The sequence below is a fragment of the Stegastes partitus genome, unplaced genomic scaffold (genome assembly GCF_000690725.1).
Source record: "Stegastes partitus isolate 25-593 unplaced genomic scaffold, Stegastes_partitus-1.0.2 Scaffold14, whole genome shotgun sequence".
NCBI classification, from domain to species: domain Eukaryota; kingdom Metazoa; phylum Chordata; class Actinopteri; family Pomacentridae; genus Stegastes; species Stegastes partitus.
This window is the reverse complement of record NW_007577745.1, coordinates 772,621-799,415: the sequence shown is the minus strand read 5'-3', so window position 1 is coordinate 799,415 and position 26,795 is coordinate 772,621. Positions and strand designations below refer to the sequence as shown.

At 45.6% G+C, this 26,795-nt stretch overlaps 1 protein-coding gene across 1 annotated transcript in view; it reads left to right on the top strand.

Annotated features, from left to right (window-relative positions):
• Positions 1–26,795, top strand: part of foxj3 (forkhead box J3) — a 70,681-nt gene that overhangs the window by 33,940 nt on the left and 9,946 nt on the right. Inside the window, exons 3-5 of the mRNA XM_008289562.1 lie at positions 18,837–18,911; positions 21,979–22,062; positions 23,454–23,555. Coding sequence (XP_008287784.1) covers positions 18,837–18,911; positions 21,979–22,062; positions 23,454–23,555 — 261 coding nt within the window. The remainder of the gene's footprint in view (positions 1–18,836; positions 18,912–21,978; positions 22,063–23,453; positions 23,556–26,795) is intronic.

The window sequence follows — 26,795 nt, the reverse complement described above, 5'->3', positions numbered from 1 at the left end:
AGGGACAGCAAGGGTTTTTTTCGGTGTCAGGTTTAATATAGATTTGACGTAATGATGCCTTTAATACAAAAGCAAGTCGTTAAATTAGTCAGCGTTGGTGGAGATTGACGCTCTTCAAGTACTTTCTAGTTTAGTCGAAGCTCGCATAGATCAACAGATTCTGGCCTAAATGTGGGTTGGAACTGTAGAAATACCCCTCACATTTAAAAGTGTGAAAAACCACATCACTCTAACCAGGATGCTGTACAGCACAGGAAGCAGTGCAGCGCGGTCTGAGGATGTGCTCATAGGCTAGAGCCTGCGTCACAGCTCTTTTTTCCTCACTTCTTGTTAATAGGGTGTTTTCCCTGCTGCCATAGTTTTTCTGAGAATCCAAACAGCTGAAATAATGTCTATAGAATATGTATAAAATCTCTTTATTGCATAAGACGTTTGAATGAAATCCAATATCGCCGTTTCCATGCCCAGGGCGTTTGAACAAGCTCCAGTAGCCTCAGGTTTGTTCCTAATGTTTTTGTGCTCGGAGAATTTTCACATCCCATCACACAAATGATATTTTCATCTAAGCCTGTGCGAAAGCCTTGGGAAAGGTTCCCCGTCCCAGTCATCAGGAGGTCACTCGGAGCTAGAACGGATTTTTTGGCTCCAAAATCCCCAGAGATACTCGGAGATTTGGAAGTGGCGTGACACCTAATTGAAATTGTCTGATTCTGTAATATGCATGCAGCAGCAGTGTTCCCCTGCACTGTGGCTCTTACTATGGTATGAATCCACCTATAGTGTGGCTGAGCATGCATGTTTGTGTGTGTAATTAGTTGGAAGCGAGCGTGCTGGGGTGGGGTGAATGTAGGTCGGATGTAGTCATCGCTCCTCCGTTCCCCCGGAGATGTCAGTCGTAGGAATTTGGGACTCGGCGCACGCATGCGTCTGCTGCGTATGATAATGCGAGCTGTGCCTGTGAGATGAGACCTGGCTAATCTGGGCACCAGCAGCTCATTTAATCATCTCAATAGAACTCCATTAGCCTGCGCTTTTAAGAAATATCAATAAGTGCTGTCAATAAAAACAGATAATTCATCAAGGTCAAAAAATGTGAGCGCCGCCTTGGAGAGTGCAGGATATGTGCTCGGCATCTATGAGCAAGCAATTAGTTGGTGCTTTTCTTAACACCCTCTCTGGCTTTCTGAGGCACTTTGGATTCATGTTTTGCAGGTTTGTCTAAGCAGTCTTGTGCATGATTCAGCTCGTATACTGTAGCTTCCCCGTCCTTCTGTTGCTCGCATGTAAAGCATGGCTTTTTGAAGCTCTGCCAGATCGCTTAAAGATATATCGCATACTCCTAAACACACATTTCCAAGAAACTATAAGTGCTGGCTTGCAGCGTTTAAATTTTTTTCTCTTTTAATGCTGTATCCTCTTTGTCATATCTGTTGCTACGATTTCAAAGCTATTACTGGCAATGTAAGCCGGCCCAGATGACTCCGCTGAGATTAAAAGGTAAATGGGATCCCACAAGGTCAGAGGACCACGTCTTTCTCCCCGTCAGAGGCGCTCAGCGACGATGAGACTTTAATGCTATGAAGGCTTGATTTGTGTTTAGCGTAAGCAGGGTTTGTCTCATCGAGAAACCCAAACCGGTTTAAACTACAACGATTAGAAAGTGTTTTAATTCAAGCATAACAGACAGTTTTGTTTATCAAATAATTTAATAGAAATACCAGGAACAGGCACAGTTTTTGTCAAACAGGGTGCTGCAGCCTCTTTACTGTACATGCTGCCGTCATGCTCACTCCCACAGAGGCCTCTCTGAGCCGCACAGGAACATAAAGTTCACGTGTTTTTTTTTTTTTATTGAACCTTTTTCAAAATGTGGAATTTTTCTGAATCATAAATTCAAAGTGAAGACGTCAGATGCAGGGTCTTGGTGTGATTAGCATGTGGCTGGATGTAGCAGGCGCTGGATGAAGTTTCAAGTCTGCTGTCACAAATTCTCGAATCCTCTCCTTACCGGCGCTGTCGTGCGTGTCATGAATGGCAAATCAGCGTTCTCTCACTTTCGCTACGACTGTTTGTGGGGCAAATGTTGCATAAATGATTTGCAGACACGTGGCTTTAAGGCACTTCAGGAGACGTCTGCACGGCAGGGGTATTCCCCCGGTCGGCCTCTACCTGCCTGCACTACACCGGGCCCTATAGCAAGCTAATGCTGCACTCCTAATCAGCAATCAATCCTAAGTTATTGATTTGCATTCATCATTTGTCAACATTACTTTTTTTTTTCGTGCAGGTGAGATTATTTTTCCACCTTTAACCAAATCAAAACGGACAATAAAGGCAACTGCTTAAGGATGATTTAAATTTCTTCTTATTACTAAGAAGTATGAATAGATTAATAATGAAAATCCAGATTTCATGAGGCTGTTACTGCCAAACATTATACAATACATCTAAGTAAATACATGAATTATAGATATTTTATGAATATTATATTGTCACATTATTTTTAGTTCTCTGTTGTACATTTTAAATATTTGCAAATAAATGTATTTAATCAGAATACTAATGAAGCTCTCAGGTATGTTCTAATTATGGGCTAATTTAAGCAAACAGCCCCGTCTGTCTGTCTTTGCTCCCTCAAAGCTTCGGCTCTGATTAGACCGTCTGAAAATATCAGGAGCTGCCCACCTCGGCTCAGGCACAGTGACAGCATGTGTGGTTTCTTCTCTGGTATATTTTCTGTTTAAGGAAAAAAAAAAAAGAAGAAGAAGAGAAAAACTCAAACGTTGACCTCCAAGCTCATCTCAAACCTTCTCCCGGCTCCTCGTAGCCTCACTTCAGGCAAAGTGTGTAAATTCCCCTCTGCATTTCTTCCAGGTGAAGAATGCCAAAGAAAATCGGGAGCAATTCTCAACCAGTTTAAAAATGCTTGAAATGTTTGCTCTTGAACTTTAACTGTTGAGGAGATTGTTGCTACTGGCATGATTTTATTTTTTCTCTTCCACACCTGAGTACGAGAAAAGAAAATTAGCTGGAAGAGAATGCAGGATGCTGTTGATTGCCTAAAAAACAGCGCGTCTCCCACTGCATTTCCACCGAGGTCCACAGCTCTTACATGATCTTGTTAACAGGGAAGTATAGCTTTGGTCTGTAAAGCGTTGAGTGTGCAGAGATGGGGCACAGAGCTGCCTTCTGCAGGGGCCCTGGACCTTGCTTTGATCTCATTATAAAATGCAAATACATAGTACCCTAAACAGATCAAAGGTTCAACTTCCCATTGGATCTGAGGCTTAATAATAGCAGCCTGGAGCAGTTTTCTCTTTTTTAAAGAAGCGATTTGGGTAGCCACTGGTCCTCCAGGACATTATTTACTCTGGAGATAATGTTCCTGCCTCTGACTGGTGACTAGCCACTGCTCAGAAAATCCCTGCTCCTGTTGCTTATTTAAATAAGATTGGTCAGGTATGAGCGTTGGCGCCTCCTGCCCCTATCTCCCACCTCAAGCTTAGGTTTGCAGGGCCTGAAATCTGAAAGTGTAAAATTGCTTCGGTGCTAGACTCTCTGATACCTTCATCTACTTCCTTAGCCTGTATCATCATTACACCGTAAAGCAAGCATTTAAATTTTAAGCACTCTGCTGCTGCTGCTGATTTTCTTCAGCAGCTCTGATACATATTTAGAGCTATCCTCCGTTCCTTTGTAACACGCACACCTCAATTCCAAAATGATCCTGAACATTTCTTTTCAAGTCCGGTCTCGTATTAACCTTGTAAGCGAGGAGGTTACGCGGCAGTATTTTTAGCCCTTTTGTCTTATCCTGGATTCCTTGTTAATTGTGGAGACAGCAAAAGTGGCTGCGTGCTGGCCCGGCGCTGACTTTTTCAGGCTGTGGGAGGGGTAGTGATTCACTCGGCAGCCAGTTTGATCCTGCTGTGAGGCGGGTTCCCGTGTCAGGAAGCTCCAGCCTGGCCACCCGCCCACCAGCCTCACCTTGCACCCGCCTACCGGCGCCCCACCGCTCACGCTCTGGCCCTTAGAGTGGGCGGGGAGAGCAAGCTGGCAGGCCTTGGCATGGATACGTTTTGGCAGGAGCTGCTGTCCCCACACTCCGCTGAGTGAAGTGCTGACTGCAGTGCAGAACATAAAAGGCCCGAGGCTTCTATCGCTTCCTCTTGTGGCCTGCAGGCCTGTGTAGAGATGTTGGCTCCGGTTTTATTTGAAACTCTAGCTGTCTTTTTGACAGTCACAGCCATGGTCACACGCTTCATTCGCTGTATGTATGGCTCCTGTTATCATGGTAGCAGTCATTAACCCGTAGCAGCTCCCTCCCATCTGCTCCTTCTACTCGGGTACATATGATCCAACGGCGAGCTGTAAAAGCTGGTGACCGCGGTCATCAATTGATTCTGGTAACTTCCTCTGTGATAATGAGTCCATACCTGACCTGCAGAAGGAGACGCAGCGTTTGTGCTGCTGCATTTTTGCCCCTTTTGTTTTTCTATGAATGATATAAGAAGCAGATAGTACTGGACGGTGACGGGCTGCTGATCCCTGCACATGGTCTCAGCTTCAGGCCTTTAAAGAAACACCAGCAGCTCTTTAGTTGTTCATAATGGGAGGCCGAGGCTATACGATCTCTCTCACAATATATTCTGTCTGTTGGGTTGCCAGTTTTCCTCTCTATCCCCAGTTCGTTAATGCTTGGCCTCTGCTGGATGGAGGCCTGGATATGAGAACTGAGAAACTGAAATTTAACTGACTGGAATTAATGAGACACGTCAGACTCTTTACTAAAGGGTTAGAATCTGGACTGTTCTGGTTCCTTCTGTCCGTTTGCGTGGTGATTGAGATCAGGACCTCCAGCAGGCAGTGCCCTTGCCTTGTCACAGATCTGCAGCCCGAAGCGCGGCTGGACCAGGAAATCACCCCCGGTGTCGCAGTCAAAGTTATGAACTGCCAGGAATTCGAGGCACATTTCAGAACAACTCATAACTGGAAAAATCATTAGCTGGTTCTGAGATTTTTCAGAGGGGAAGATGAAGGGCCACAGGGAGCTTCTCAGAAAAGCTTCAGTCATCCTTCTGTGGCTCCAAAGATTTAGACAATAATAGCTTTCCTTTGCTTTCACCGTGTTTCAACTCCGTTTTCTCAGTCGGTGGACATTTCTCTGCTCTCGTCGCCTGTGTGTGGAGCAGCACATACAGCAAGAAGTTAATATTAATGGAAACGCCTGCGAGTGTTTCCTCGCTGCTTTTTTCCCCTCAAAAATAAATCAGGATAGCCCGTGTCGTCGTACTGTCTCTAGTACTGGTTATTCTTTGAGCGTTGTTTTAGTCAGTGGTTCTCAAACTAGGGGTCGGGACCCCTGTGGGGGTCCCAGGATACTTTCAGGGGGTCGCCACATCACAATAGAATAAATAAATGAATAAATAAATAAAGCCTACATTTATCAAATAAATTCAAATTGAAATATATTTTTAGGGCTGTCAAAATTAAAAGTGTGTTAATATTATGATTTGGTTATGCGATATTATTCTTTTTTGCTCTTTTTTAAAATTCTTTTTCTTTTGTTTTTGTATTTTTTTTCTTTTCATTTGTTCGAAATAAATTCATTCATTCATTTAAAAGACAATTAACGTAAAGAGATGAACCTGTGGGATTAACACATTCATTTTTAATGCATGAACAACAAAGTTTTTACTCATGATGTATTAAAAATTCAAATCAGGGCGTCACGAACACAAACTTCTGTTATCTTGGGGGTCAAAAAGCTTGGGAACTGCTGCTCTAGGTGGCGCTCAGGAGCCCGTTCAGAAGCTGATTAAATGACCAAATACATCCTCACATGTTAAACGACATTTGATTTTAAATGAAGCTCAGTCATTGGATCATGTGTTCAGAGCTGTGATGTGAGTTCCTGACGCTATAACTCAGGTTAACGGTTTAATCGCTGCTCTGAGTATATTTGCTAACTTGAGCCGGCGGTCCTCAGGTTGCTAAAACAAGCTAGCCGTCAGTGAACTGCCTCAGATGTTTGCCTTGAGGTCGTAAACGCCTTGTTTCTGGGGTAATTGTTCATGGATGACAGGGATGATGCTCTGGTGTCTTATTCCATGTATTGTGATGTTTTAGAAGCAAAATGCTAAACTTTCTCCGTGCCTTAGTGCTTAAACTTAGCTGGAATCTTTAGTTCAGTGACTGATTGAGGTAAAATCAAACCCTCCTCATAACAAGGCGCTGTCGGGCTGAATAACGGCCGTTCAGTGTGAATATCAGGCTTCCTTTTGTTTACAGATGGCGGCTTTTAGCGTAGCCTCTTGTATGATTTTCGCCCTGACGAGGAGGAGCGGAGAGGAGAGGGGTACGCTGATGAACTCTGCGAGCTATAAATAGAGAGCAGTCCTTGGAATCTGTCTTTAACATGAATCTGCTCTGTTAGATTCATCTACGCCGGGCTGGAGCGCCGCTGCTGCCATCTGCACACAGAATACATCAGCAAACACAGTTTCACTTTCAAGCAAACAATATTTTAACAATCATCTCTTGGTTTGTGATTTATTTATTTCTTTTAATTTCTCCTGGTCTCTCTTTTTAAAAATGTAATTAATAATATTCATAATTAAGGTAGCCCGCTCTCCCTGAAGAACGGTTGCCTCCTGTGAAGCTTGCAGCTAATTTATCTGCCAGCGCTGTAGCTGCTTGCAGGCAGCGTTTCCTTTTTGGAAATGAAAGGAAAAGAGGCTGCAGGACTAATTAGCAGAGGCTGGAGAAGGATCTTTTAAAAAAGTCTCCAGCAACCTGAGACTGCTGATATGGCCAGAGGTCTGCAGCCCGGCTGAGGTAAAGCCTCCGATGAATATGTGCTCAGAGCGACCGGGAGCTCAGCCACGCCGTCTTACATCCAGCCTGTAGGTCATTCACATCTGATAGGAATTTTAAAAGGGCCAGACCGGCCCAGATGATTGGCATGTTGATAAAATCTGCATGGCAAGTAATTATCGTGGGAATACGTCTGGCCAATGTTGTCCCATTTCATCTTTGTTTTCATCCACCCTCTCCCTTCTCTGGCAATTATTTAACCCCCGTCACCTTCTGTGCCAGTCTCCCGCAGCTAATGACTTCACGCTGCTCTTTACAGTCGCTGCGTTTCCAGAATGAAAGGCAGGCGGCCATGTGTCTTTACACGACTCTGGAGCCTGGCATTAACAGCTGCTTATTGATAAAGATGTCACCGTGGCAGAGAATATGTAGGAAAAGGGCCTTTTTTTTCCTGTCCTCTGCCTCGTCAGTGGAGCAGGATGGCTGTCTCTTATCCCAGAGCGATATTTGATCATCCTGCTGGTGCGTCCTCAGTGGGGTCAGCAGTCTGTGAGAGGGGGAGAGTGACACAGCTGTGGCAGCCGAGTGGAACCAGTGATGGATGACATGCCAGAATGAGCCACGCTGCCTTCCCAGGCGCCGCTATTGACAGGCACAGCTCTCGCATCTCACATTCGGCATCAGCAGGGCTAATCGCGGGTCACGCCGGCCACAAATGTGACACGTGAATATCGCTCCTGTAATTGCTCATTTGTCAACGTCACGTCTCAAAGAGCACGTTTCCCCCTCAGCCGACGTTATTGAATGAAACTCGCTTTAATGGACAAACATAAAAAGAAACCGATGAAATTAAATCGCAACACGAGGCAGCGTAAGCATTTCACACTTTGTCATCTCATGCAAATTCGCCCTAAGGAAGGTCCTGGCAGGATGAAAGCGTGGCTGTGTTTAAAGGGGCTATAATGTTGTACTTTTACCAGTATGTAAACGGGGCTGCTTGGCTCGTTCAGCGGTAAAAGCCACATTCTGTTATACTACAAATTGTGCTGGCTTCTTCTTTGCAGTAGTATGTAAATTGTTTTGTGAATGTGTGTGTTCATGTGTGTGCTCGCAGTGATTATAATCCAAACCCTGGCTCTAAGCCCTTCAGCCTGTGCTCCAGCAGCCGCAAGGCCACAGCCTCTCCCCACCAGTTAATTGCATCTGAATTAGTCCATTAATGTGGCCGTGTAGAGGGATGAAGGGGTGCACGGAGGTGTCTGGCCTCTTTTGACCACTGCGATGTATTATTAATGGGTCAGCAAGTCTGGTAGCTCTGCATTAACTTGGCTAATGGACTGGAGGGTGGGGCTGTGATTCCCTTTCAGAAGGAAATCAAATATAATACATATTAGAAAAAAAAAAAGAGCTTTCTTAGGCTATTTTCTTTTAGAGTTTGTCAGAGTTTCATTGCGTCGTCTCGCTGCTGCTTTGTGGGTTACAGCGGGGAGTCCAAGGCTGCACTGAGTCATCACCTCGTGTCTGTCATGGACATGCTCAGTAGTGTACTTTGCTAATGAAAAAGAGAATTAGATCAGATTAATATGAATAGTCGAGAGTGGTTTCTGTTTTCACCGCTTGCCTTCCAGCCTTCAGGCCAAGAACCTTGGGATGGCTGTAGTAAACGTAAGGGAGAGTCGCATGAGCAAACCGAACGGGAAAATAAAGAACTTTATTTAGCTCTACTGAAGGATGCTAAACATCTGGATGTAACCCCAGCAATACCCAGCACAAATCAGTATAAGATAAAAATGTGTCTGAATCTCATAAGTCTATAGTTTGCCTCTTTAACAAAATAGAAAACTGTTGTGTTTGAATCCACAGTGTTGTATTGCATTAGTCACTTTTCCCTGTAAATTGTCAGTAGACAAAAGAGTCTGACTATGCAAAGATGGGAGGTTAAGGAGTTCATGTGACTATTTTATTTATTTGCAGTCTGGTAACTTGCATATTGAGCAGCAGCAGAAGCTCCATAATGTTTGTGTAGACATGCAGGAACAATAAAAGGTCAAAACGTCTCCGTTTTTTTCCTCCGCTTGATATAATGTGTTTTCAGTAGGCCTCGTTCTGTTTTGCATTTTATCCTCCAAACAACCACGCTTTACAGTCCTGCTGTTTGCTATTTGAAACATTTTCTCCTTAAGCTCACAGAAAAAAGAAAAGAGAGAGAATATATGTTGAAGAAGCACAGAGCAGGCTTGGTGTGCCTTTACTTAATTTGTCCGACTCTTAAGTGGACGGTTGGCACTACCTCGTCACCATTAGTAGCTGCAGTCAGTTGCTCATTGTTAGCGGGCGCCGTAGTCAGCAGGCTGCTGTGAGCCATTGTCAGAGGATAGCATCAGAGGCTCTTCTTCTGGCTGATAATTAAGTGGCGTACTGACAAACGGCTTTCATCAGATCCCTCATGTGGAACTGAGAGCATGCGAAGGCTTTCAGGGAGGATAAACCGGAGGACGTCACTTTGCCTCCAATCTTTCATGGCCTTGTGCTGCCTCTGCAGTGGAAGAGGAAGGGAGGGACAAAGCGCCCTGTGCAGCGCAGGAGAGAAGCCGGTGTCGCTCAGAGAACTACACTCAATTTACAGCGCCGAGCCAGGCGGCTGTCTTTGCTGATATTGTCAGTCTGCACTGTACCAGTTTCCCAGTTTGTCTCAAGTGACCAAGCATGCAGCTCCGTGCTACATCTTCTTCCCCATTTGAGAATCTGTCAATTATTTTTGTTTCCTCAAGGCTGACATAACTTGTGATGACTTTAGGCGCTGGGAGTGCATGAGAGCGGATTGACGGACGGGGTTTGAGCCCGCGATGGTGACGGTGATTTAAAATGTGCCATCGCTCCGTTTTCCAAGGACGTCATCAATGGCGTTGTTTTATTTTACTTTTTATCTGGTGCACTGTTTGTTCTGTGAGTTTGAGAATCAGCTCATATTTAGATCAAATCTTTACCTTTAATTGTATAATAATAATAATAATAATAAAACACAGTTAAATTGAATTAGATTGCATTGAATTGAATTAAATTAAACATAATTCCAGATTTGAATGTATTTATGACTTTGAAGGGGTCAAAATAATGTGGCTACGATCTCTACAGGTGAGTTTTTGGGATGCATATTAATTATTTAAAGCAAAATACTGATTAAAATATTTTTGGAAGACGCGGTTAAGCCTTAAGGACACAAAGGGGTGAACTTTCTGGATCCCGTTTATCATTTTCACTGTAATGAAAGACAATATATAATATCTAATATCGTAGGTCTGGGATCAATATGTTTTAGTAATGATTTTATTAAAGCTACAGTTTACAGGAATGGACCAGTCACCCCTGTGTTAAAGCACCAGGCCTTTTTAATTCCCTGATTTCCTTTCTGATCGTGGATGTAGCACACTTTTCTATTCTTTCACCTGGTTTTTAATCTCGCCGTGTCACACATCTTCCCTCCAGCCTGATCTACGGCGCTGTATTGACTGGTTGACTGTTTCTGAATAGCGTTTGCTATCACTCAATCCTGCGGTTTCCAAAGAAGCCGGGCCCATCGTCGTTTCTTCAGAATTCTTCCTGGTTCATTGCCAATGACAACCCTGTCGAAGGTCAGAGATGTTCTGAAATAATCCACTTAATGGAATCAGGCTGCACTTATGCTCGCTGCAGCGTGCAGCCGCGTAGCAGCACCAGCGCTCGTACAAAGCGCTCTGACTGCTGTGTGCGGTTTGGTTCTGAGCGAGAGTGAGACAGAGTGGGAGAGGCACAAATATTGGCAAAAACGAAAGAGAGACAAAGACAGATAGCTCTCGGAGGGACTGTGATCAAATAGGCCTCGTATGAGTGGCTCAGGGCTTTTGTTGTAGTGTGACCTGCCATTCAGCGTTGCATTAAGTGAATTTTTCCCCCACAGCTTTTCAAATCTGCAGTGACCGCCTCCCAATTTATAAGGGGAATGCTCGAATTTCAAACGTAGCATTCAAGCCAGAGCTGTAACCTCAAGTGCACCCAGAAAATAATGCACAAGTTTTTTTTTTTCCCTTTAATATCTGCAGGTCCATTCCAAGGTTGGCCTTAAAGCAACACAAAAAAAAGAAAAACACACACACACACACAGTTAGAAAAGGGAATGTGGGTGCAAGTGCCTGAGTGAGATTGAGTTCGGAACATTTATATTGGAGCTTTTGGTCTCTAACCCCACTGCTTCTGCTGAAAAGGGAACATCCTTGGTGCAGCATTCATAAACTTCTTATATGCCACTAGAGAACTATGGAGGTTTTGTGTTGGCTCAGCCTATTGTCTGAGCTCTATAGGATGCAGTATCCTTGGATCACCCTCAGCAAAATTACTTGGCACATAAAGTTGGATTGCTTTGCTTACTTGGTGCCGTAGACGATTTCCACACTATCAAAAGAAGGCAGGTAAGCTTCGGGTCTCCTTTTACTACGCGTTTGCAGATCTCTCTGGTTAATGTGTACGTGACGGTAGTTAATGTGTAGACAGTGTGTGGCCTGCTGTGGTTATCAGGAGCGGTGCTGCTTCAGTCGTGTGTTGGCTGACTGGTGTTTATCTAGAATAAATGCCCCACCTGACACACCTGTCTGAGGTGGCTGATGGAGAATATAGTGCTGCTGCAGCCTCTCCTATCTACACTCTATCTATCTATACTCTATCTATACTCTTTCCTGCAGTTTGAGTGTTAAAGAATACACCTGATGCCAACCTGTGACCTGTTTTGTCATCTCAGATGTGGCTCCTCTGTAGTCGCAGCCACACTCACTCCACTCTTTCTTTATTTTTCTCGTCATTAATTCCACTTTGTATCTCGTGAAAAAAATAATAAAGTCCAAGCATCTCAAACGCTCTGAAAGCCTTTTTTTTTCTGCCGTCACTGTTCCCAAAACTCCCGATAACGTGTCCTTTTCGAGTCCGCACATGTAATCGCTTATCAAGCTAATTTCTTTCTTGCATGTATTGCCCTCATTATGTGAGCCTGCCAATGAAAAATGAGTTTAATTTAGCCAAATGCTCACTGTTGAGGGGGGGGCGGGAGAAAAATACAATTTCCCCATAGTGTCATCTCCTCCTGCAGAAGTGGCTGTTGAGTTTTAATTACTATAATACCTCAGAGTGCTGCGCGAGATGACCCGGGTGTAGATAGCAAAAGTTAGTCATCGTTCTGGATTTTCTGCTCCACCTGTTTGTGTTTGTCTGTGCATTATGGACGTAGAGCTCTCCCAGCACTGAGTAACAGGTTATTATATTTATGACAGATTTCACCTTGGCGTGTATTTTTCTGCGGCAGGCGAGCAAACTGTTCATGTTTTATTAAAACTACATACAAGCGAGTAAAGATCAGAGACTAAGGGGTTTAAAACCCAGCATGCCAACACATTACTACTAGATGCCAAGGGAGGCAGATCAAATGCCTTTGAAGACGGTTAAAAAAAATGAAAGTTGAAAATCATTATAGTTGACTTCATTGGTATTTGAGTGTGGGCTTTAGGTCTCTGGGTAGCTTTGCTCCATGCAAGAGGGCTTTGCGGCATGTGTTGGCTGACTTCTTGAGTCCGACGGTATGGTTTTGGGGAGGGAGGGGTCACTGTACTCGGCTTTAGGAGAATTAATATGTGCTGCATGTGATTATTGTTGTTGGTGAAGCCCAGGAGCCAGAGTCCTCCTGAAGCTCCACACAGGACACATGGAAGAAGCTGATCTTTGTCCTTCTGCCTTTGTCATCAAGCATCATCCCAGCACTTGCTCCAGAGGCCTTGAGGCTAAATCATCTGCTGATTGCACCTGGGCCGGCGTACCTTTCTCTACCTGTGTGCATGTGAGAGTTTTTTAACGTTTTTTTTTTTTTTAGCGGTGCCTTGCTGAGCAAATACAGTGGCATCCCACATGCCTTCCCACACCCACTACAAATAGACAGCGAAGGTGCTACATTCCGTGGCCTCGGTGCAGATCCCCGAGGCTGGAGAGTGTGTTCTGTGTTGGTGGGCATGTCACAGGGTCCATATGAAATAACAAAGGCCTAAAAATACAGTAATCTCACCTGTGTGCGTGTGTGTGTGTGTGTGTTATTGTGCGTGTGTGTGTGTGTGTGTGTGTGTGTGTGTGTGTTACTGTATCTGTGCTGATTCACTTCCCGTTTCCTTTATTCTGCTTGTTACTGACTTCTTACAACTCCTCAGTCACTTTCTGTCTCATTCAGTTCAACCTTCTAATAACTTTAATACAATTAAACTCTCCCACAGCTTCACTAGGACCTTATTTACATTATTTTATTTATGATTCATTATTTTTAAATAACAAACTTCACATCAGATGCATTCAAAGTTTTTCATTGTGTGTCCAACATATGTTCTGTCGCGACTGCAGCTAATTGGTTGTTTTCATTATCTTCTCGTAATCTGCAGGTTATTTCCTCGAGAATTTAAAAAAAAAATTCTTACTGAATGTTAGTAAATTATGTAATTATTAAAACCATTTTATTTGTTGTTGTTCAGCCGACCTCAGAGCTAACCTTCACAGAAGACTAAAGTGCATAAATGACATCAAATCACATATTTATAACCATCGTACAACCATTTTGCTTAAAAATCTTACTTAAAAATTTTTAAAAAGCCCAATATATATTGTGATTATTTAGTTGTTTCCTGACTTATTGCTGCAGTGCTCATGTTGTCCTCTTTTAAGTTTTTTCCTATTCAGGTTCTAATTCTGTTTCTGATAACGTTTTTTTTATGTTTTAGTTTAGATTCGGCTGCTGTAAGTCACACGTCTGGTCACTCATTTCTCCAACATGCTATAGACTGGAAGCCTGTGTTGTTTGAGCACACAGCGAATGAAAGAAATGCTTCTCAGTGTTGCTTCTTCACCTGCAGTGAATCATTTTGTGGTGAACCTGCACTGTTTAAGACGCTGGCCGCTCATTTAGGCGCTTCGTCAACCAGCTCTAAGGTCTTTCTGTCGGTCTTTCCTTTTTGTCTGACCGTTGTTTCAGTCGCTCATCCATTCAGCGGGCAGCGCTTTTTCTCCTCCTCGCCATTCATTCACCTGAGAGATCTTATTTCTGAGCAGATCTAAAGCGTCTCTCTCAGCAGTAGCTCAGGTCTTTGTATCCGTCCATCATTCAGACTCGCTGGCAGGTCAGTCAGAGGTTGAGGTCCTGTCTTCTGAGCTGTAGTACTTGCGAGGATGTTTGCTACGGTTGGTCTGATTTGTGGTTCTCCCCTCATACAAGATGTTAGCTGAATAGAGTTTTTTTTTACCGTTTTTCCACTCTGTGAAGCCCTGTGGTACATTCTGTCTTCTGTTTCATTGTGAATGAGAAAAAACAACATTTTCATTTCATACAAAACGGGATAAACTTAAAACGGGAGCGATGCTATGAATAGACGTCACCTTAACTAACCCTGCCTTACTTTAAGCTGTGCGTCCCTTCGGTTCCCTCCACAGACCTGCTCTTTTTTTGGACTGACTCAGGAGTAATTTTCTTACTTGAATTATTTGCTCCTGTTTGTGAGCGGCTCCTGTTGTGGAGGTCAGTGTGATGTTTAACCGCCGGTTCCTGACACTGCTTACCCCCGCCTACTTTCCCACACACCGCAACGTAAGGGAGAACACTTTGATCACAGAGGCAGCAAATCCAACCGCATTTAAGTTCCCCTCCGCTGGAGTTTAATCTAAACACCTTCAGAGCACCTCCAGGTCATCTCAGACTCTCTCTGGGTCTCAGGAATGCTTCAAGTAAACCTAGAACCGGACTAATACCTCCGTGTTGCTTTGTGTTAGTTGTGGGAAACACAGGAGTGGGCAGAGTGTTGGTTGGTCAGAGCCCCCGCACGCTTTATTCTTCCTTTTTTAAGTTTTGTCTAGAGGCATAAAGTTGCACAAAGATGGTGTGAAAGTGGAAAGTGGGCATTGATTTGTTCGCGTTGGACCACGGTGTGAGTCGCTCGCTGGTGTCCGTCCCTGTGTCACAACCGCTATGCGTACATGCGCGTCCGTCCCAGCATGCAGCGCTCGCTCCCCTGGGTCCCTGGCCATGTGCACGGGGCGCCTCCTCCTCCCCAGCTGTGAGGAGCAGGGCTCTGACGTGGCCTGTCCCTTTAGCTGACTCTGAACGTTTGACACGCCGAGCGCAGAGGTCAGCCTGACCTACTTTCCCCTGGCGGCCCTTGTGCTGAGCTGCAGCGCTCCTCGGCGGGGGGGACAGCGAGGGCGGAGCTGCTTACGCCTCCGCTGCTGTCCTGGTGTGTTAAATCACCGCCATTTGTTCGGAGACACGTTCCAGTGTGTGTGCGTGTGTTTTAAGGTGTGTAGGAGGCATCCCACATACATGGACACACACACACACACACACACGCAGGCTGGTGCTGGTGCTGAGGTTGAATATGAAGTGCTCTGTGGGGGTTGCAGGTAGATGCTGGGCAGCACTTGGGCAGGACCCCTGCAGTGAGCTCTGTCTGACTCACTTTGTGTACAACTGTTAACACCCTCTGACCTCTTCCACCTACTTCATTTCCCTCTACTGTAGATCCACTTATACCCTGATACCAACGTAAAGCTGTGACTTGTGCTCACACAGACCTGGATGGTGAATCTGCTCAAACGTATTGTTCATTTGCTCTGTCGTAATTTAATTTTTAGTCATCCAACTGTTGTCTTGCTCTCTGCTCCCTGTCAGATACACTGTGATCTATCAAACGCAGTGATTGTCACCGTCGTCGTGTTTTGTTTTGTTTTTTTCCTGCCCTTTCTTTCTGGTTCATCTCTCTGCCTACAAATGAACCACAGCCTGCTAGTTTCACACCACAAACGTGTCTAAAGCAGTGGAAAGAGTTTATCTGACACAATATGAGACGTGGCGGGCACGGGCCCTGTCAGGAGAGGAGAGCAGGCAGGCAGAGTTCATTAAAAACTAAACTTCTGATGTAGCTGCAGGCCTCGGCTGCTTGACTGTATCAATGATTTAGGCCCAGCAGACGGTCCTTAATGGATCGAGCCACCTCTTCTCTGTGCAAGTTCAGCTGCTTCTGTCCGCCCGGCATCAAATGGCACACACACTCAGAAACACAGAGGCGCTGCTGCGAAGGAAAAATGGTTTTAAGTACTTAAGTGTGTGTGGCATTGTACGGCTTGCATCACCAGCTCCTCGCTCAGACGCTCTCCTGTTGGACTCGTCTCGGGGTTTTAAAGTAGCGCGGGACGGCTAAGTGGAGAGCCTCTTATCTCTTTGTCACCATCCACTATGCATGATCACACCGCACATTGTTTTATTCATCTGAACTAATGTTGAACTATGACAAGGTAAAAGGACAAGGCTTTTATAATAGCGCTGTCACTTACAAAGGAGCCCGACTATGTTTAGCATCTGTCTGCCTGAGAGGAGGCCGTCCATCTGAGCAACGCTGGGGTCAACCAGCGAGACCTGCGCCGCCCCGGGACCGTCACATTACTGCCTCACAGCGTACGAAGCGCATACGTGGAGTCTGTGTGACCTCTCAGATCTGATTTTACAGATTAGGTGTTTCTGTGTCGCATCAGTGCAAGTTCTCACTTGGAAGAAACGTGGTGCACATGTGGCTGGATTACGTTCAGACCACACGAGTGCTGTGAAGCCTGAGTGCTTCCGCGTCGAGCTGCAAAGATCTGATAACCGTGGGACAGAAACACATTGTGGTTTGAGATCTTTCCATGAATTTATTCTGGTGCGTTGCAGCAGCTGTGATGGCTGTGTGCCTTTTACTTGAAATGAGCACGGCTATAGCTAAAAGTATTGATCAGTGGGTTTGTCAGTTGCCAAAACATCAGCAGATTCTGTTCATCAACTCATCATTTCTCCAAGAACACATGATATCCAGCTGCTAAACAGTGTTTGAGTTGTGAGCTGTTCGATTACGACGTGGTTATTTTAATGATTAATTAGTACAACTGAAGAGAATAATTGATTCATAATGACAGTAATAACTAGTAAGCTGGACTATACCATCTTTGTTCCTCTGTCTTGTGGGAGTTTTTCTTTCTTTCTTCTTTTTGAAATAATGCTGTTATGTTATCTAAAGTCTTGCATGTAGGTGTAGGACAGCCTGCCTGCATATGACTTGTGAAAGTCTGTGTCTCTTATTTCCATGTCTATTGTGTTCTGTTGTTTTTGTCTGTAAGGATTCAGTTTCCTCAGTTTGTGTGTTCGGGCGGGACTCCACCCAAAGTCTTTAATATCAAACATCCAGACCCGCTGTGTTAAACGGCAGCTGTATTTTTATTTTATTCCTATTTTGCGTCTTCACAAAGAGCAGCAGCGACTCATCTTGAATGTGTGTCAGCGTTATGGTATTTTATATTACTTCACATAGTTTTACAATTTCAGAAAAGGCAGTATGGTGACATGGCAGGAACCTCTTAAGCCACATGTTTGTGAAACCAGGACGTCCACGGGTGTGTTGAGAGGTTTCACAGGACAGATCTTCTGCTCCTAAAACACCTCATTTAATTTTGCTAGCCTTGTTTTTTACAATGAATGCATTCAACCTTAATTAAATAATAATTAGGTGCCTTCAGCCCTCCTAAACCAGCAGCTACAACCGTTTTCAGTGCTATATCACAATATTTTATTTTATTTAAGATGTAGGCAATAGATAAATGTTAACATGCAGTGTCAACCTGAAAAGTTTGGTTCTCAGTTGATGTCAGAATAAGGGCTCTGACCCTGATGTCCTGATTTAAGTGGAAAATTCATTCCACCAGTAAAGGTTGAGGAAAGTGTGCAGCTTTGATGAAGATGAGTGACTGCGAGATGAGTGGCCACAGGCTCCTCTGGACCATCGGTTCTCCAGAAGCGGAGAAGCTCAATAGCTGCGTTGGAGTGTGGAGTCTGACCGTGGCCCTTTCATGCCCTGCAGGCTCGGACCAGTTATTTTCTGATATTCCAAAGATAGATTCTGGGTTGAGTTTTACTTTCAGGAGATGTTCCCTTCTGGCCCAGTCACAGATGTGTTATTTTGACTATGACATCCGTGTTCTCTGTGTATTTTCTCCTGGAGAACGGTGTCAGACCTCTTTTAGATTGCATTGGCATTTCAGAGTGATTTAATGAGTGAGATTGACAGCATTACAACCAGGTTGTCATTATCGTGCCTCCTGTGGTATAATTGCCGTAGTGTTGAACAAGCAGCTTCCATCTTTTGCACTCGGGGGTGTTTGGCTCTCGGTCTCTCTCTCTGCCCCTCGCTCTGCTTATCTCCTCCATCCGTTAAACTCATCAGAGAATCCTCCTGCTTTTTAGTGTGACCATCTGTCAATACCACTCCATAAAGTGGAGTGGAGGAACGTGCGCATCCATTGGCTCTTGTAAGCCCTCAGCTGGTCTGGCTCCAGCTGGCTCTGAGGGCCTTGCTGTTCCTGGTTAACCCAGGCCTCGAGCGCTGCTCCCGAGCCCTCATGGCTACTTCAGCCCACCTCGCCTCTCCTATCAGGCAGCTGGATGAACCTCCCTCTTCACTGCTGTGGAGTAGCTTGTAACGCTGTAATGAGTTAACTTTCAGAATGATCTACATAATTTATTTCCTGCCCCCACAGGAGCCCGCTGAAGCATTAATTAATATCAGGCCCTGCTATCAGCAACCATCCCAGTGTGGGATTCCTTCTGGCTCCTATTTTTGGCACCCGTGGAATTCGATATGTTGTGCAACCAGAATGCAGTTTGTTGGACATTGATGAAAGATATTGCTTTGTGGTGGATTCTGAGCAGCTCCTGTGTTTGTGAACAGAGTGAAATCTGGACATCGTAGTGATCCAGATCTAATGTCACTGGAACCAGCCGGCCTCGGCGACACGAGCTGTGACTAAACCTAAACGATACAACAAGGCGTGTGCCCTTGTTGCTGCTGCCAGGGATGTTTCCTCCACACCCGGCTACCTGCTTGTGTAATGTGATTTTTGTGATGCGCTCACTCACCTTGCCACCTGTCTGTCTCTGCTCTTCCCCACAGAACTCGATACGGCACAATCTGTCATTGAACAAGTGTTTTCTCAAAGTGCCTCGCTCCAAAGATGACCCAGGAAAGGTGAGACCTGAAGACGTTGTCTTTATTATGACTGCATGCAATTGTTAAATAAATGCCTATAGAGGATGTTAACCTCTGAGTAAGTATCCTGAATTGGCCAAATCCACGGTTACAGCATTTTTTGCGGTGCGCATCATGCCATCTCTGGTAGAAAAATGTAACCTTTGAATGGCTGCCAGGACTCTGACGGTCTGGAAATGCATGGAATGCTCGTAATCTATTACGAACCTCCCACCCCCACAGAAGTGCGTTTCAAATATAAGGAAAGACTAGTTTTTTGGACCAACGCAGACAGCAGATGTGGGTGATGAGGGAGAAAGTCTGGTAGAGATGGGACCGTAACGGGGTAGAAGTCAGGTCATTTCCAGACGTGTTTTCTCAAGGTGAGGCTGAACCCACCTCGTCTGCTCTCCGCTCAGCTCTCCAGTCTCTCTGCTCAGTAAAAGGATGTATAGTCCATGTTAATTTGACATTTAAATCTCAGTAGGACCACCTACATTCAGGACGATTTACTCCACAATCTCCGGTGACATCAACCTGATAAGTAGCATCCCCTGACAGACTGAGGAGGGAGCCTATAGGCCTGTATTTAATATGATGGTGTGCATAGGTCTAGCCATATGTAGCCTAACCCAGATATCATCCGTGCACTGTCAGAGCACACGGTACATATGCTTAGGGAACCGCACAAATAATTATACACACACACGCACACACGCACATATACACACACCAACACATGCATGAAGAGCTACGCCTAGCTGTGTAGAGGATGGGGACTGAATGCTAATTTCATGTTTTGCTGTAATCCTCTGATATTGACACTCCTGGGAGCTGCTCCACTAAATACAAAATAATCTATTGCTGTATGGATCCCATTCCAAATGCATGGCCAACATGCTCGCATCCTTAATGTTTAATTTGGAATTTTCCTCACTCCCTTCCCCCCCGAAGACAACTTCAAAGAGGCGCTAGCCGCTCTTGATATGTTGCATCAATATTGTAATGTGGCAGGAATATGAGAACTGCTGGTTGGATGAGATAGGAGAGTCATGTCGCTCTCTGTCTGTCTGTCTGTCTGTCTCTCTCTGAGATGGTGTAAGAGATGACAGTCGGTATTGTACGTACACACACACCTCGGAGGTAGAAAGGCAGCCTGTGAAGGCTACTCTTAGTAATCCTGGTTTTAATTGGTCTTGTGTCTCGACCAAGGATAACCGCCGTGCTCCTTTTTTTGTTTGTCTTGCCTCTATTTACATACAAAAGGGGAAGCGGATGACATAATTTATGGTGATGTATGAAAATGAGCTGCGTCATTTAGGGGAAGAGAACAGGTAGTGTACATCTGTTATCGGGATCTGGTTTTTTTATTATTGTTTTTTTTTTTTTTATTCTTTACAGCGGCCTTTGTTTTATAACTGCAGAGAATATCGTAGCTGTTGCTGCCCCAGACTCCAAGGATACACTCGGCTTGGCGTCGCTACAGTATATTGCAGTATATTTGTGAATAATTTAATGACTCTTTATATGTTTTTCTTTTTTCCTGCCAACTCTCTGGGGGCGGGTGTAGGGAAATGCAGAAACTCCGATCCCATGAGGGTTAACTTAAAGTGTTCTTCCCCCCCTAATTAAAAGACACACCATCCAGCCCGGCTTTGTTTGTGTGACACTTAATTTTAAAACATCTGTATCTGCACCTCTGCACTTAACCCCTGCAGTTTAAGAACGATACGTGGAGACGCCGTGTCTCTCTTTTCCATACGTTCGTCAGCGAAGGATCTCATGTAAAATGTGAGCTTGTTGTAATGAGGCTTCTTTCACTGTAGCCTACATCAATATGTGATGCTTCTTCATCTTATGTTGATTGTGCTGTGAGTTATTCTTGTCTCTGAGGAAAATGTTAATTGACCCCAAAGCCTCACACATATTAAAAGTTATAATTTTAACCCCCTGACAAATATAGGCCAACCCTGGGTTTTCATTTTAACAATCACAACAATGGTTTGTGTGTGTGTGCGCCGTGAAAATAACAGACTTAACAAGAGCAGGCCGTTGTGTGTGTGTGTGTGTGTGTGTGTGTGCCGCCGTTATTGTATAGATACGTGAGATACGGCTTGTTCTATGGCCTCGCCTGTTGTTCAGAGAATTTCTTATGGAAATATCAATTATTCTCTGTGCTAAGGAAGTAATTTTAAAGGTCCTGATCTCACTTTCTCTTGACAATTGAGATTTTATCGGGGGTCATATGAAATATTAAAAATAAATTCAGAACTTGCAGGGCCTTAGGGTGAAAATCTCATTTTTAACAACTGTAAGCGGCAGTCCTGTCGGCTTCGAGGAGGAGCACCATTGAAAAATAAATTAAATGGGGCCGAATGCAAAGATAAATAATGCAGCCTGGTTGTGGAATTACTAGCTGCAGCCCCAGAGCCAGCCCCAACTGTTCTCTCCTCGATTAGCCTTGCCCAGACCTTAGAAGACGGCAGCGCTGGCGTTTCCTCCATTCCTGGGCTGAGACTGTGGATCCTTCATCTCTGGCAAACAGCGCTCTGACTTCAGTACCTGAGGCTGAGGAAGTACAGCTTCAGGAAAGGCTTAGCATTTCACCACCGCCAGCTGCCCTCACCAGCCTCTCATTGAGGAACAGCCACAGAGGAGGAAAAGCCAAGCCTTTCTTGCTAACAAAGCCCTCCCACACACCGCACAAACTCTAAACACACAGCGATCAACTCATATAAATGCTCGGGCTGATAGGACGGACTTTAACGGAGCCAATGAAACTAGCATGTATGTTTCAGTGCTATAGAAAGATCTGAGTGGAAATGTCTCAATCCTGATTTTTTAAGCCTTTTTTTTAAATCTTTATTGGACAGTTTACAGTCAGGAGGCAGACAGGAGAGAAGGGAAACAGGGTCAGGGTACAGCAACAGGAGTCTGAGGCCCGACTCAAACCATCAACGTTATGTTTCACCAACAGAAGTCTCTAGATCCTGTGCAAACTTCCCACTAATGTCACATCAGAAAGCAGTCTGTTTCATCAGCTCACAGGTGTTTGTTCTGTCTGCAGGGCTCTTACTGGGCCATCGACACCAACCCAAAGGAGGACGCCTTGCCGACACGGCCAAAGAAGAGGCCGCGGTCTGGAGAGCGGGTGAGTCCGATGAGAGAAACCCGACCGTGTGCTGTTCTTCCTCCCTGATCTCTGCTAGATGTTTTTCTTCACCGTTACCTCTCTAATTCTGCCTCCGTTTTCTTCTCCTCTTGCCCTCCTTTCTCTCCTACTTTCTCTACCACATGCAGACATACGCATGCAAACCCGCTCACACACAGAGACTCAGTAGGAGTTCATATCCAGACTTTATGTAACTGCCTCTCCATGCTGCTGCGCTAGCCTGTCATGAAGTGGGCTCCTTATTAATAAACTATGCCCCAGGCAGCCATTACATACATTACATTTTGCACTCACTTTTTTTAACAAACATCAATTAATGCAGAACTGTGCGCACCGGCTATTCTGAGCGGGAGCTTTTGTCTTTAATTATGCATGAGTTTGGTCCAGCATTACGTACAGCTGTACAGGTTTTTAGTGAGCTGCTCAGATTGACCTGGCCCTTGGGCATCCCATCACAGCGGGCTCCTGTCTCCTCCTTCCCCACATTGTGGCTGACCAGAGGCTATGATGAGGAGAGATTCTCTTAAGCTGGCGAGGGAGACTCGTGCGCACACGCCGCACACAACAGCGTCTCCGCCGCACACGCACACGAGCGCAGAGACTTAAAATGCTGTTCGTGTAGTCGCCCTACAGCGTCAGAATACTATCACACTCATTCAACAAACTGCTTTGTTACTGCTGTGAGATGTTACATACAAGAGATGTGGAGGTACAGAAAGAGCACATTGTTTTTAATATGCAGCTCCGCCGACAGCTTTAGCCAAAGCCCTCCTCATGCCGTTGTGTTGGTTTGAGTGCAACACAAAAGAGTGAAGAGTGTGTTTTCTGTAGGACACATGCTCCGTGCTTCACCCCCCTCCCCCCCAGACGCCGCCTCCTGCCTACAAGGCATCCCATTAAGAGTCTCAGACATTGAAATTGAGAGTTTGTGAAATCTCATTTATGTTTATCATGAATTAAAAATGGAATTGTTGGCAGCCAATCCTCTTACAGTAAGCAGTTTTAGGAGACAGGCATGGCAGAGTTATCTCTCGCAACAGTGTGCTTTACTGCGAGACCGGGGCATGCATGTGTGTGCTTCATGTGTGCCGGGGTGGGAGGTGGAGGTGGGGGCTGTCTCCATCTCCTCAGAAAGCACTGTTCAAATGTGACCTAAATAAAGGTGTTGCTCCGTCATAAAACAATGGCTCAGGTTTTTTATTTTTGAGATCTCACAGATGGATGTGTGTCTAGCATGAGCAGAACATTTGTTACGAGCACAACACGGGTCGTTTCATGCAACCTGCAGAAGTAGGATCTTTACTAATTGGATTATGTTGACTTTTTTTTTTTCCTGTTCTGCCTCCACACCCCGCCCCCAACCCCCACAGGCTTCCACGCCGTACAGCCTGGAGTCAGAATCTTTGGGGATGGAGTGTATGATCTCTGGAAGTGCCTCTCCAACGCTGGCAATCAACACTGTGACTAACAAGGTACTACAGCCAGCCATCCAGCCTCCAGCTCCAACACACACCTGGCTACACTGCTGCACCCTGACCCCACCCACTTCTCCAACCACCTACAGCACTATTCCCCACAGAGAGAGGAGCACTCTTGTGGAGGGGAGATACGGGCACACACACGAACACACAAGCATATGCTCATGTGCCTAAAGCTTCTCTTCATTGCAACCCACACCAAAATACACAACTATCTGCCCTGCTGTGCCTCTTTCCTCTGCAACAACAGGCAGCTTGTTATCTTCGGCGCGGAAATACGATGCTCGCACCGATACTCGGCGTTCGCAACCCGATAGACCTTCCGCAGTCTCGTTCACAATTGCAACAGAATACTCGCCGCGCTACTCGGGGTGTTTGGATTCACACCTGTAGTGGAGGTCGACGCCCAGGGTTCCTCATGCTGCCGCCGCGGTGCAGGTGACCACCCCTGCTGCAGGCTCAGTCTGCTCTTAGTAACTTTCTCTTTTTTTTTTTTTAAATATCTGTAAAAGCCTGGAAACACTTGTACATCATAGAGCAAAGCTACAGGGACTGCTAGCTGTTAGCTGTGAGTGTGCCGCTCACTCTGAAATTTAAATAGGCTTTTTAACCTTAAGCTCTCATCCTCTGGGCCCAGTGGGGGCAGCTCTCAGGAGTACTTTTAAAAAGCCTACAAGAGTCGCTTATTCATTTGCTGCAAGCATTACAAAAAACGGTTTAACGTGAGCAGGGGTGCTCATAGGAAGGATGGGTGAGTGTGTGTGTGTGTGTGTGTGTGTGAGGCTACAGTCTGAGCGTATGTCGGCGTGTGCTATAACTTGTGCACACATGTATGGCAGAGTATGTTACAGGGTGTTTCAGCTTGTTGTGACGAGTGTTTCAGTGACAACTAGCTAGGGGCTGTTTCTGCGGAGAACAGAAACAGCAGCTTTTTGTGTTCCTTCAGCAGACAGATTCATGGGCCTGAACGTGGAGAACGATGACCCCCTTTCCTCCCTGATTGCTCCAAACTAGCGCTCTCCACAGCGCCAGCCTCCACCAGCAGCGACTGCATAATGATGTTAGGAGCTGACAGTTAAATCTGGACTCCTGCCACCAAATACCTCCAGTCAGATAACTTGGAAGAGCAACAAGCTGCAAACATTAAAATAGCACAAAACTCGTCTGCCGTGTGATTTCAGGAACTGATGAAAGGCAGCGCTGACTCGTCTCTTGTTGTTCATTTGGTTGTGACAAAAACTGTTACGGCGGCAAAGTGAGCACAAGACAAAGTAGGATAGCAACAGATCTGAGGCCCGAACTCCTCGGAGAGCTTGTTTCTCACTGTCTTACACTGTAAACACACGACAGGCCACGCCTCTTTCGGTGCAGTGTGCCAAGCCACAGGAATTCCCTCTCTGTTTTTCTCTCTCCCTTTTTCTATTCCAGTCTCTCTCCCTCATTCCCGCCTTCTCAGATAGACCAATGGGAGACGCTGGCAGGACGACTACTGAACCAGCAAGAATCGCTGTTCTCTGTCTCTCTTCTGTCGGACATTCCTCCCCAGATTGTACTCCCCCTCTCTGCTTTTTGTGCCTTTCTCACATAGACTCAGACTTTTCTTTCCCCCCACCAGAGCTTGTGTACCGAGGGCAGCCCCCAACGCTGGCGTGAATGTGATGAAACTTTGCCACTGGAGTGTGAGGTCGGAGGGAGAGAAGGGATTGTTGGAATTATGCTTCCTAGTGAATAGTCTGGCTCTTCACTCCTCCTCCTCCCGCTTCCTTCCCTCTTCCTCTGTCTGTTCAGTCCTGCATGCAGGGATTGTGCTGAACATTGGCTGGCATTGTTGGAGACACCTGGGCCAATCTTGCTTTGATTTCATAATCCATGTCTCATGCTCCAGATTAGGCCCCCATGTAAAAGACACCTCTGGCTTTTTACTTAATTCATTGCTAAGAATAGAACTCTGACTCGCTTGCCTGCTAGCCGTGCACAGTGTTTACTGTGGCGCTGCTGCTGCCTGTATGAGCATGCTCGCCTCTGTCTGTGTGTGTGTGTGTGTTATTCTACCTGTGTAGCTGTAGCAGTGTGTGTGTTGTATGTAGGTGCATGCTTCTGTGTATGTGGGTGAGATGCGACTGGGTGTTAGTCTGCTATGGCGTTTGCTTGAGTGGGTGTCTTCACTCTGGGGACTCAGGGGTCTGGGTAAACCACAGAGGAGTGAGGTTTTGAAATCATCACACTTTATGGTTGAGTAGAGTAAAAATAGATTGTGGTGAGAGACTTAAGGCTAAAAGCCTGTTTTATGACTTCATTACACATAACATTTATATTTCTGAGGCACGCTGTTTTTGATTAGCATTGTAGAGCTGATTTTGTAGACGTGCTTAAGCCTTCAGTCTTAGCTGCTCATTGAGTTCCCCTTCACGCTAATGAACACTGGAGCCAAGCCCACACTGAGTGGAGGAAGGCTAGAGTTGCCTAATGAGCTTCTCTTACTCCCCCCCTGTCCTCCTCTCCCTCCGCCTCACCCCTCTTCCTTTAACAGCGTTGCCTGGATTCAGCATTTGTGCTTTCAGGTTCTTACAGTTGCGATGTTTCCATCCCATTCTGCCCGTGCTGCAGCCGATCTGGCTTAGCATGATGGGACGCTCTCCATCTGCATCCCGGATTCGAACCGGCGCGATACCCATTCGGCCAATCAGTCAGAGCGGAGAGGACGGTCAGGGCTGCCTGAGCTTCCTCCGTCCTCGCGGCCTCGGTGGTAACACGCTGCGGCTCAACGGAGAGACAAGAGGCTTCAGTCCACTGCTGCTGCTGAGAGGCAGGGTGCTGGGCAGGGCAGGGCCACGCTGCTGCCTGAAGGCTGCTGCTACTGCTGTCTCATTGTGCTGAGCACAGAGCCCACTCTGTTCCACTCACAGTGATGAGCAGAAGCCACCATGCTGCACTCAGTCATGGACCAGCACACATACATGAGCACACACAGACCTCAGAATGCCAGGCCTTCTTCCCTGCAACACCGTCGTCAGTGCATTGCTGCCATTCCTTTCTCACAAACTGAACCTCAGCACATGGGCTATTCTCTGTGGGTATCATTATATTCATTATCTGGATTGTTCTTCTTACTATTGCCCTAATTGTCTGACGGCGCACTTTATTTGGGGAGGGTGGGAGGCCTGAACCCTGTTAGACGATAATTAAGATTGTCGTCCTGAAGTGCTTCGGCTAGTTTCGCTCCTACATTGAAAG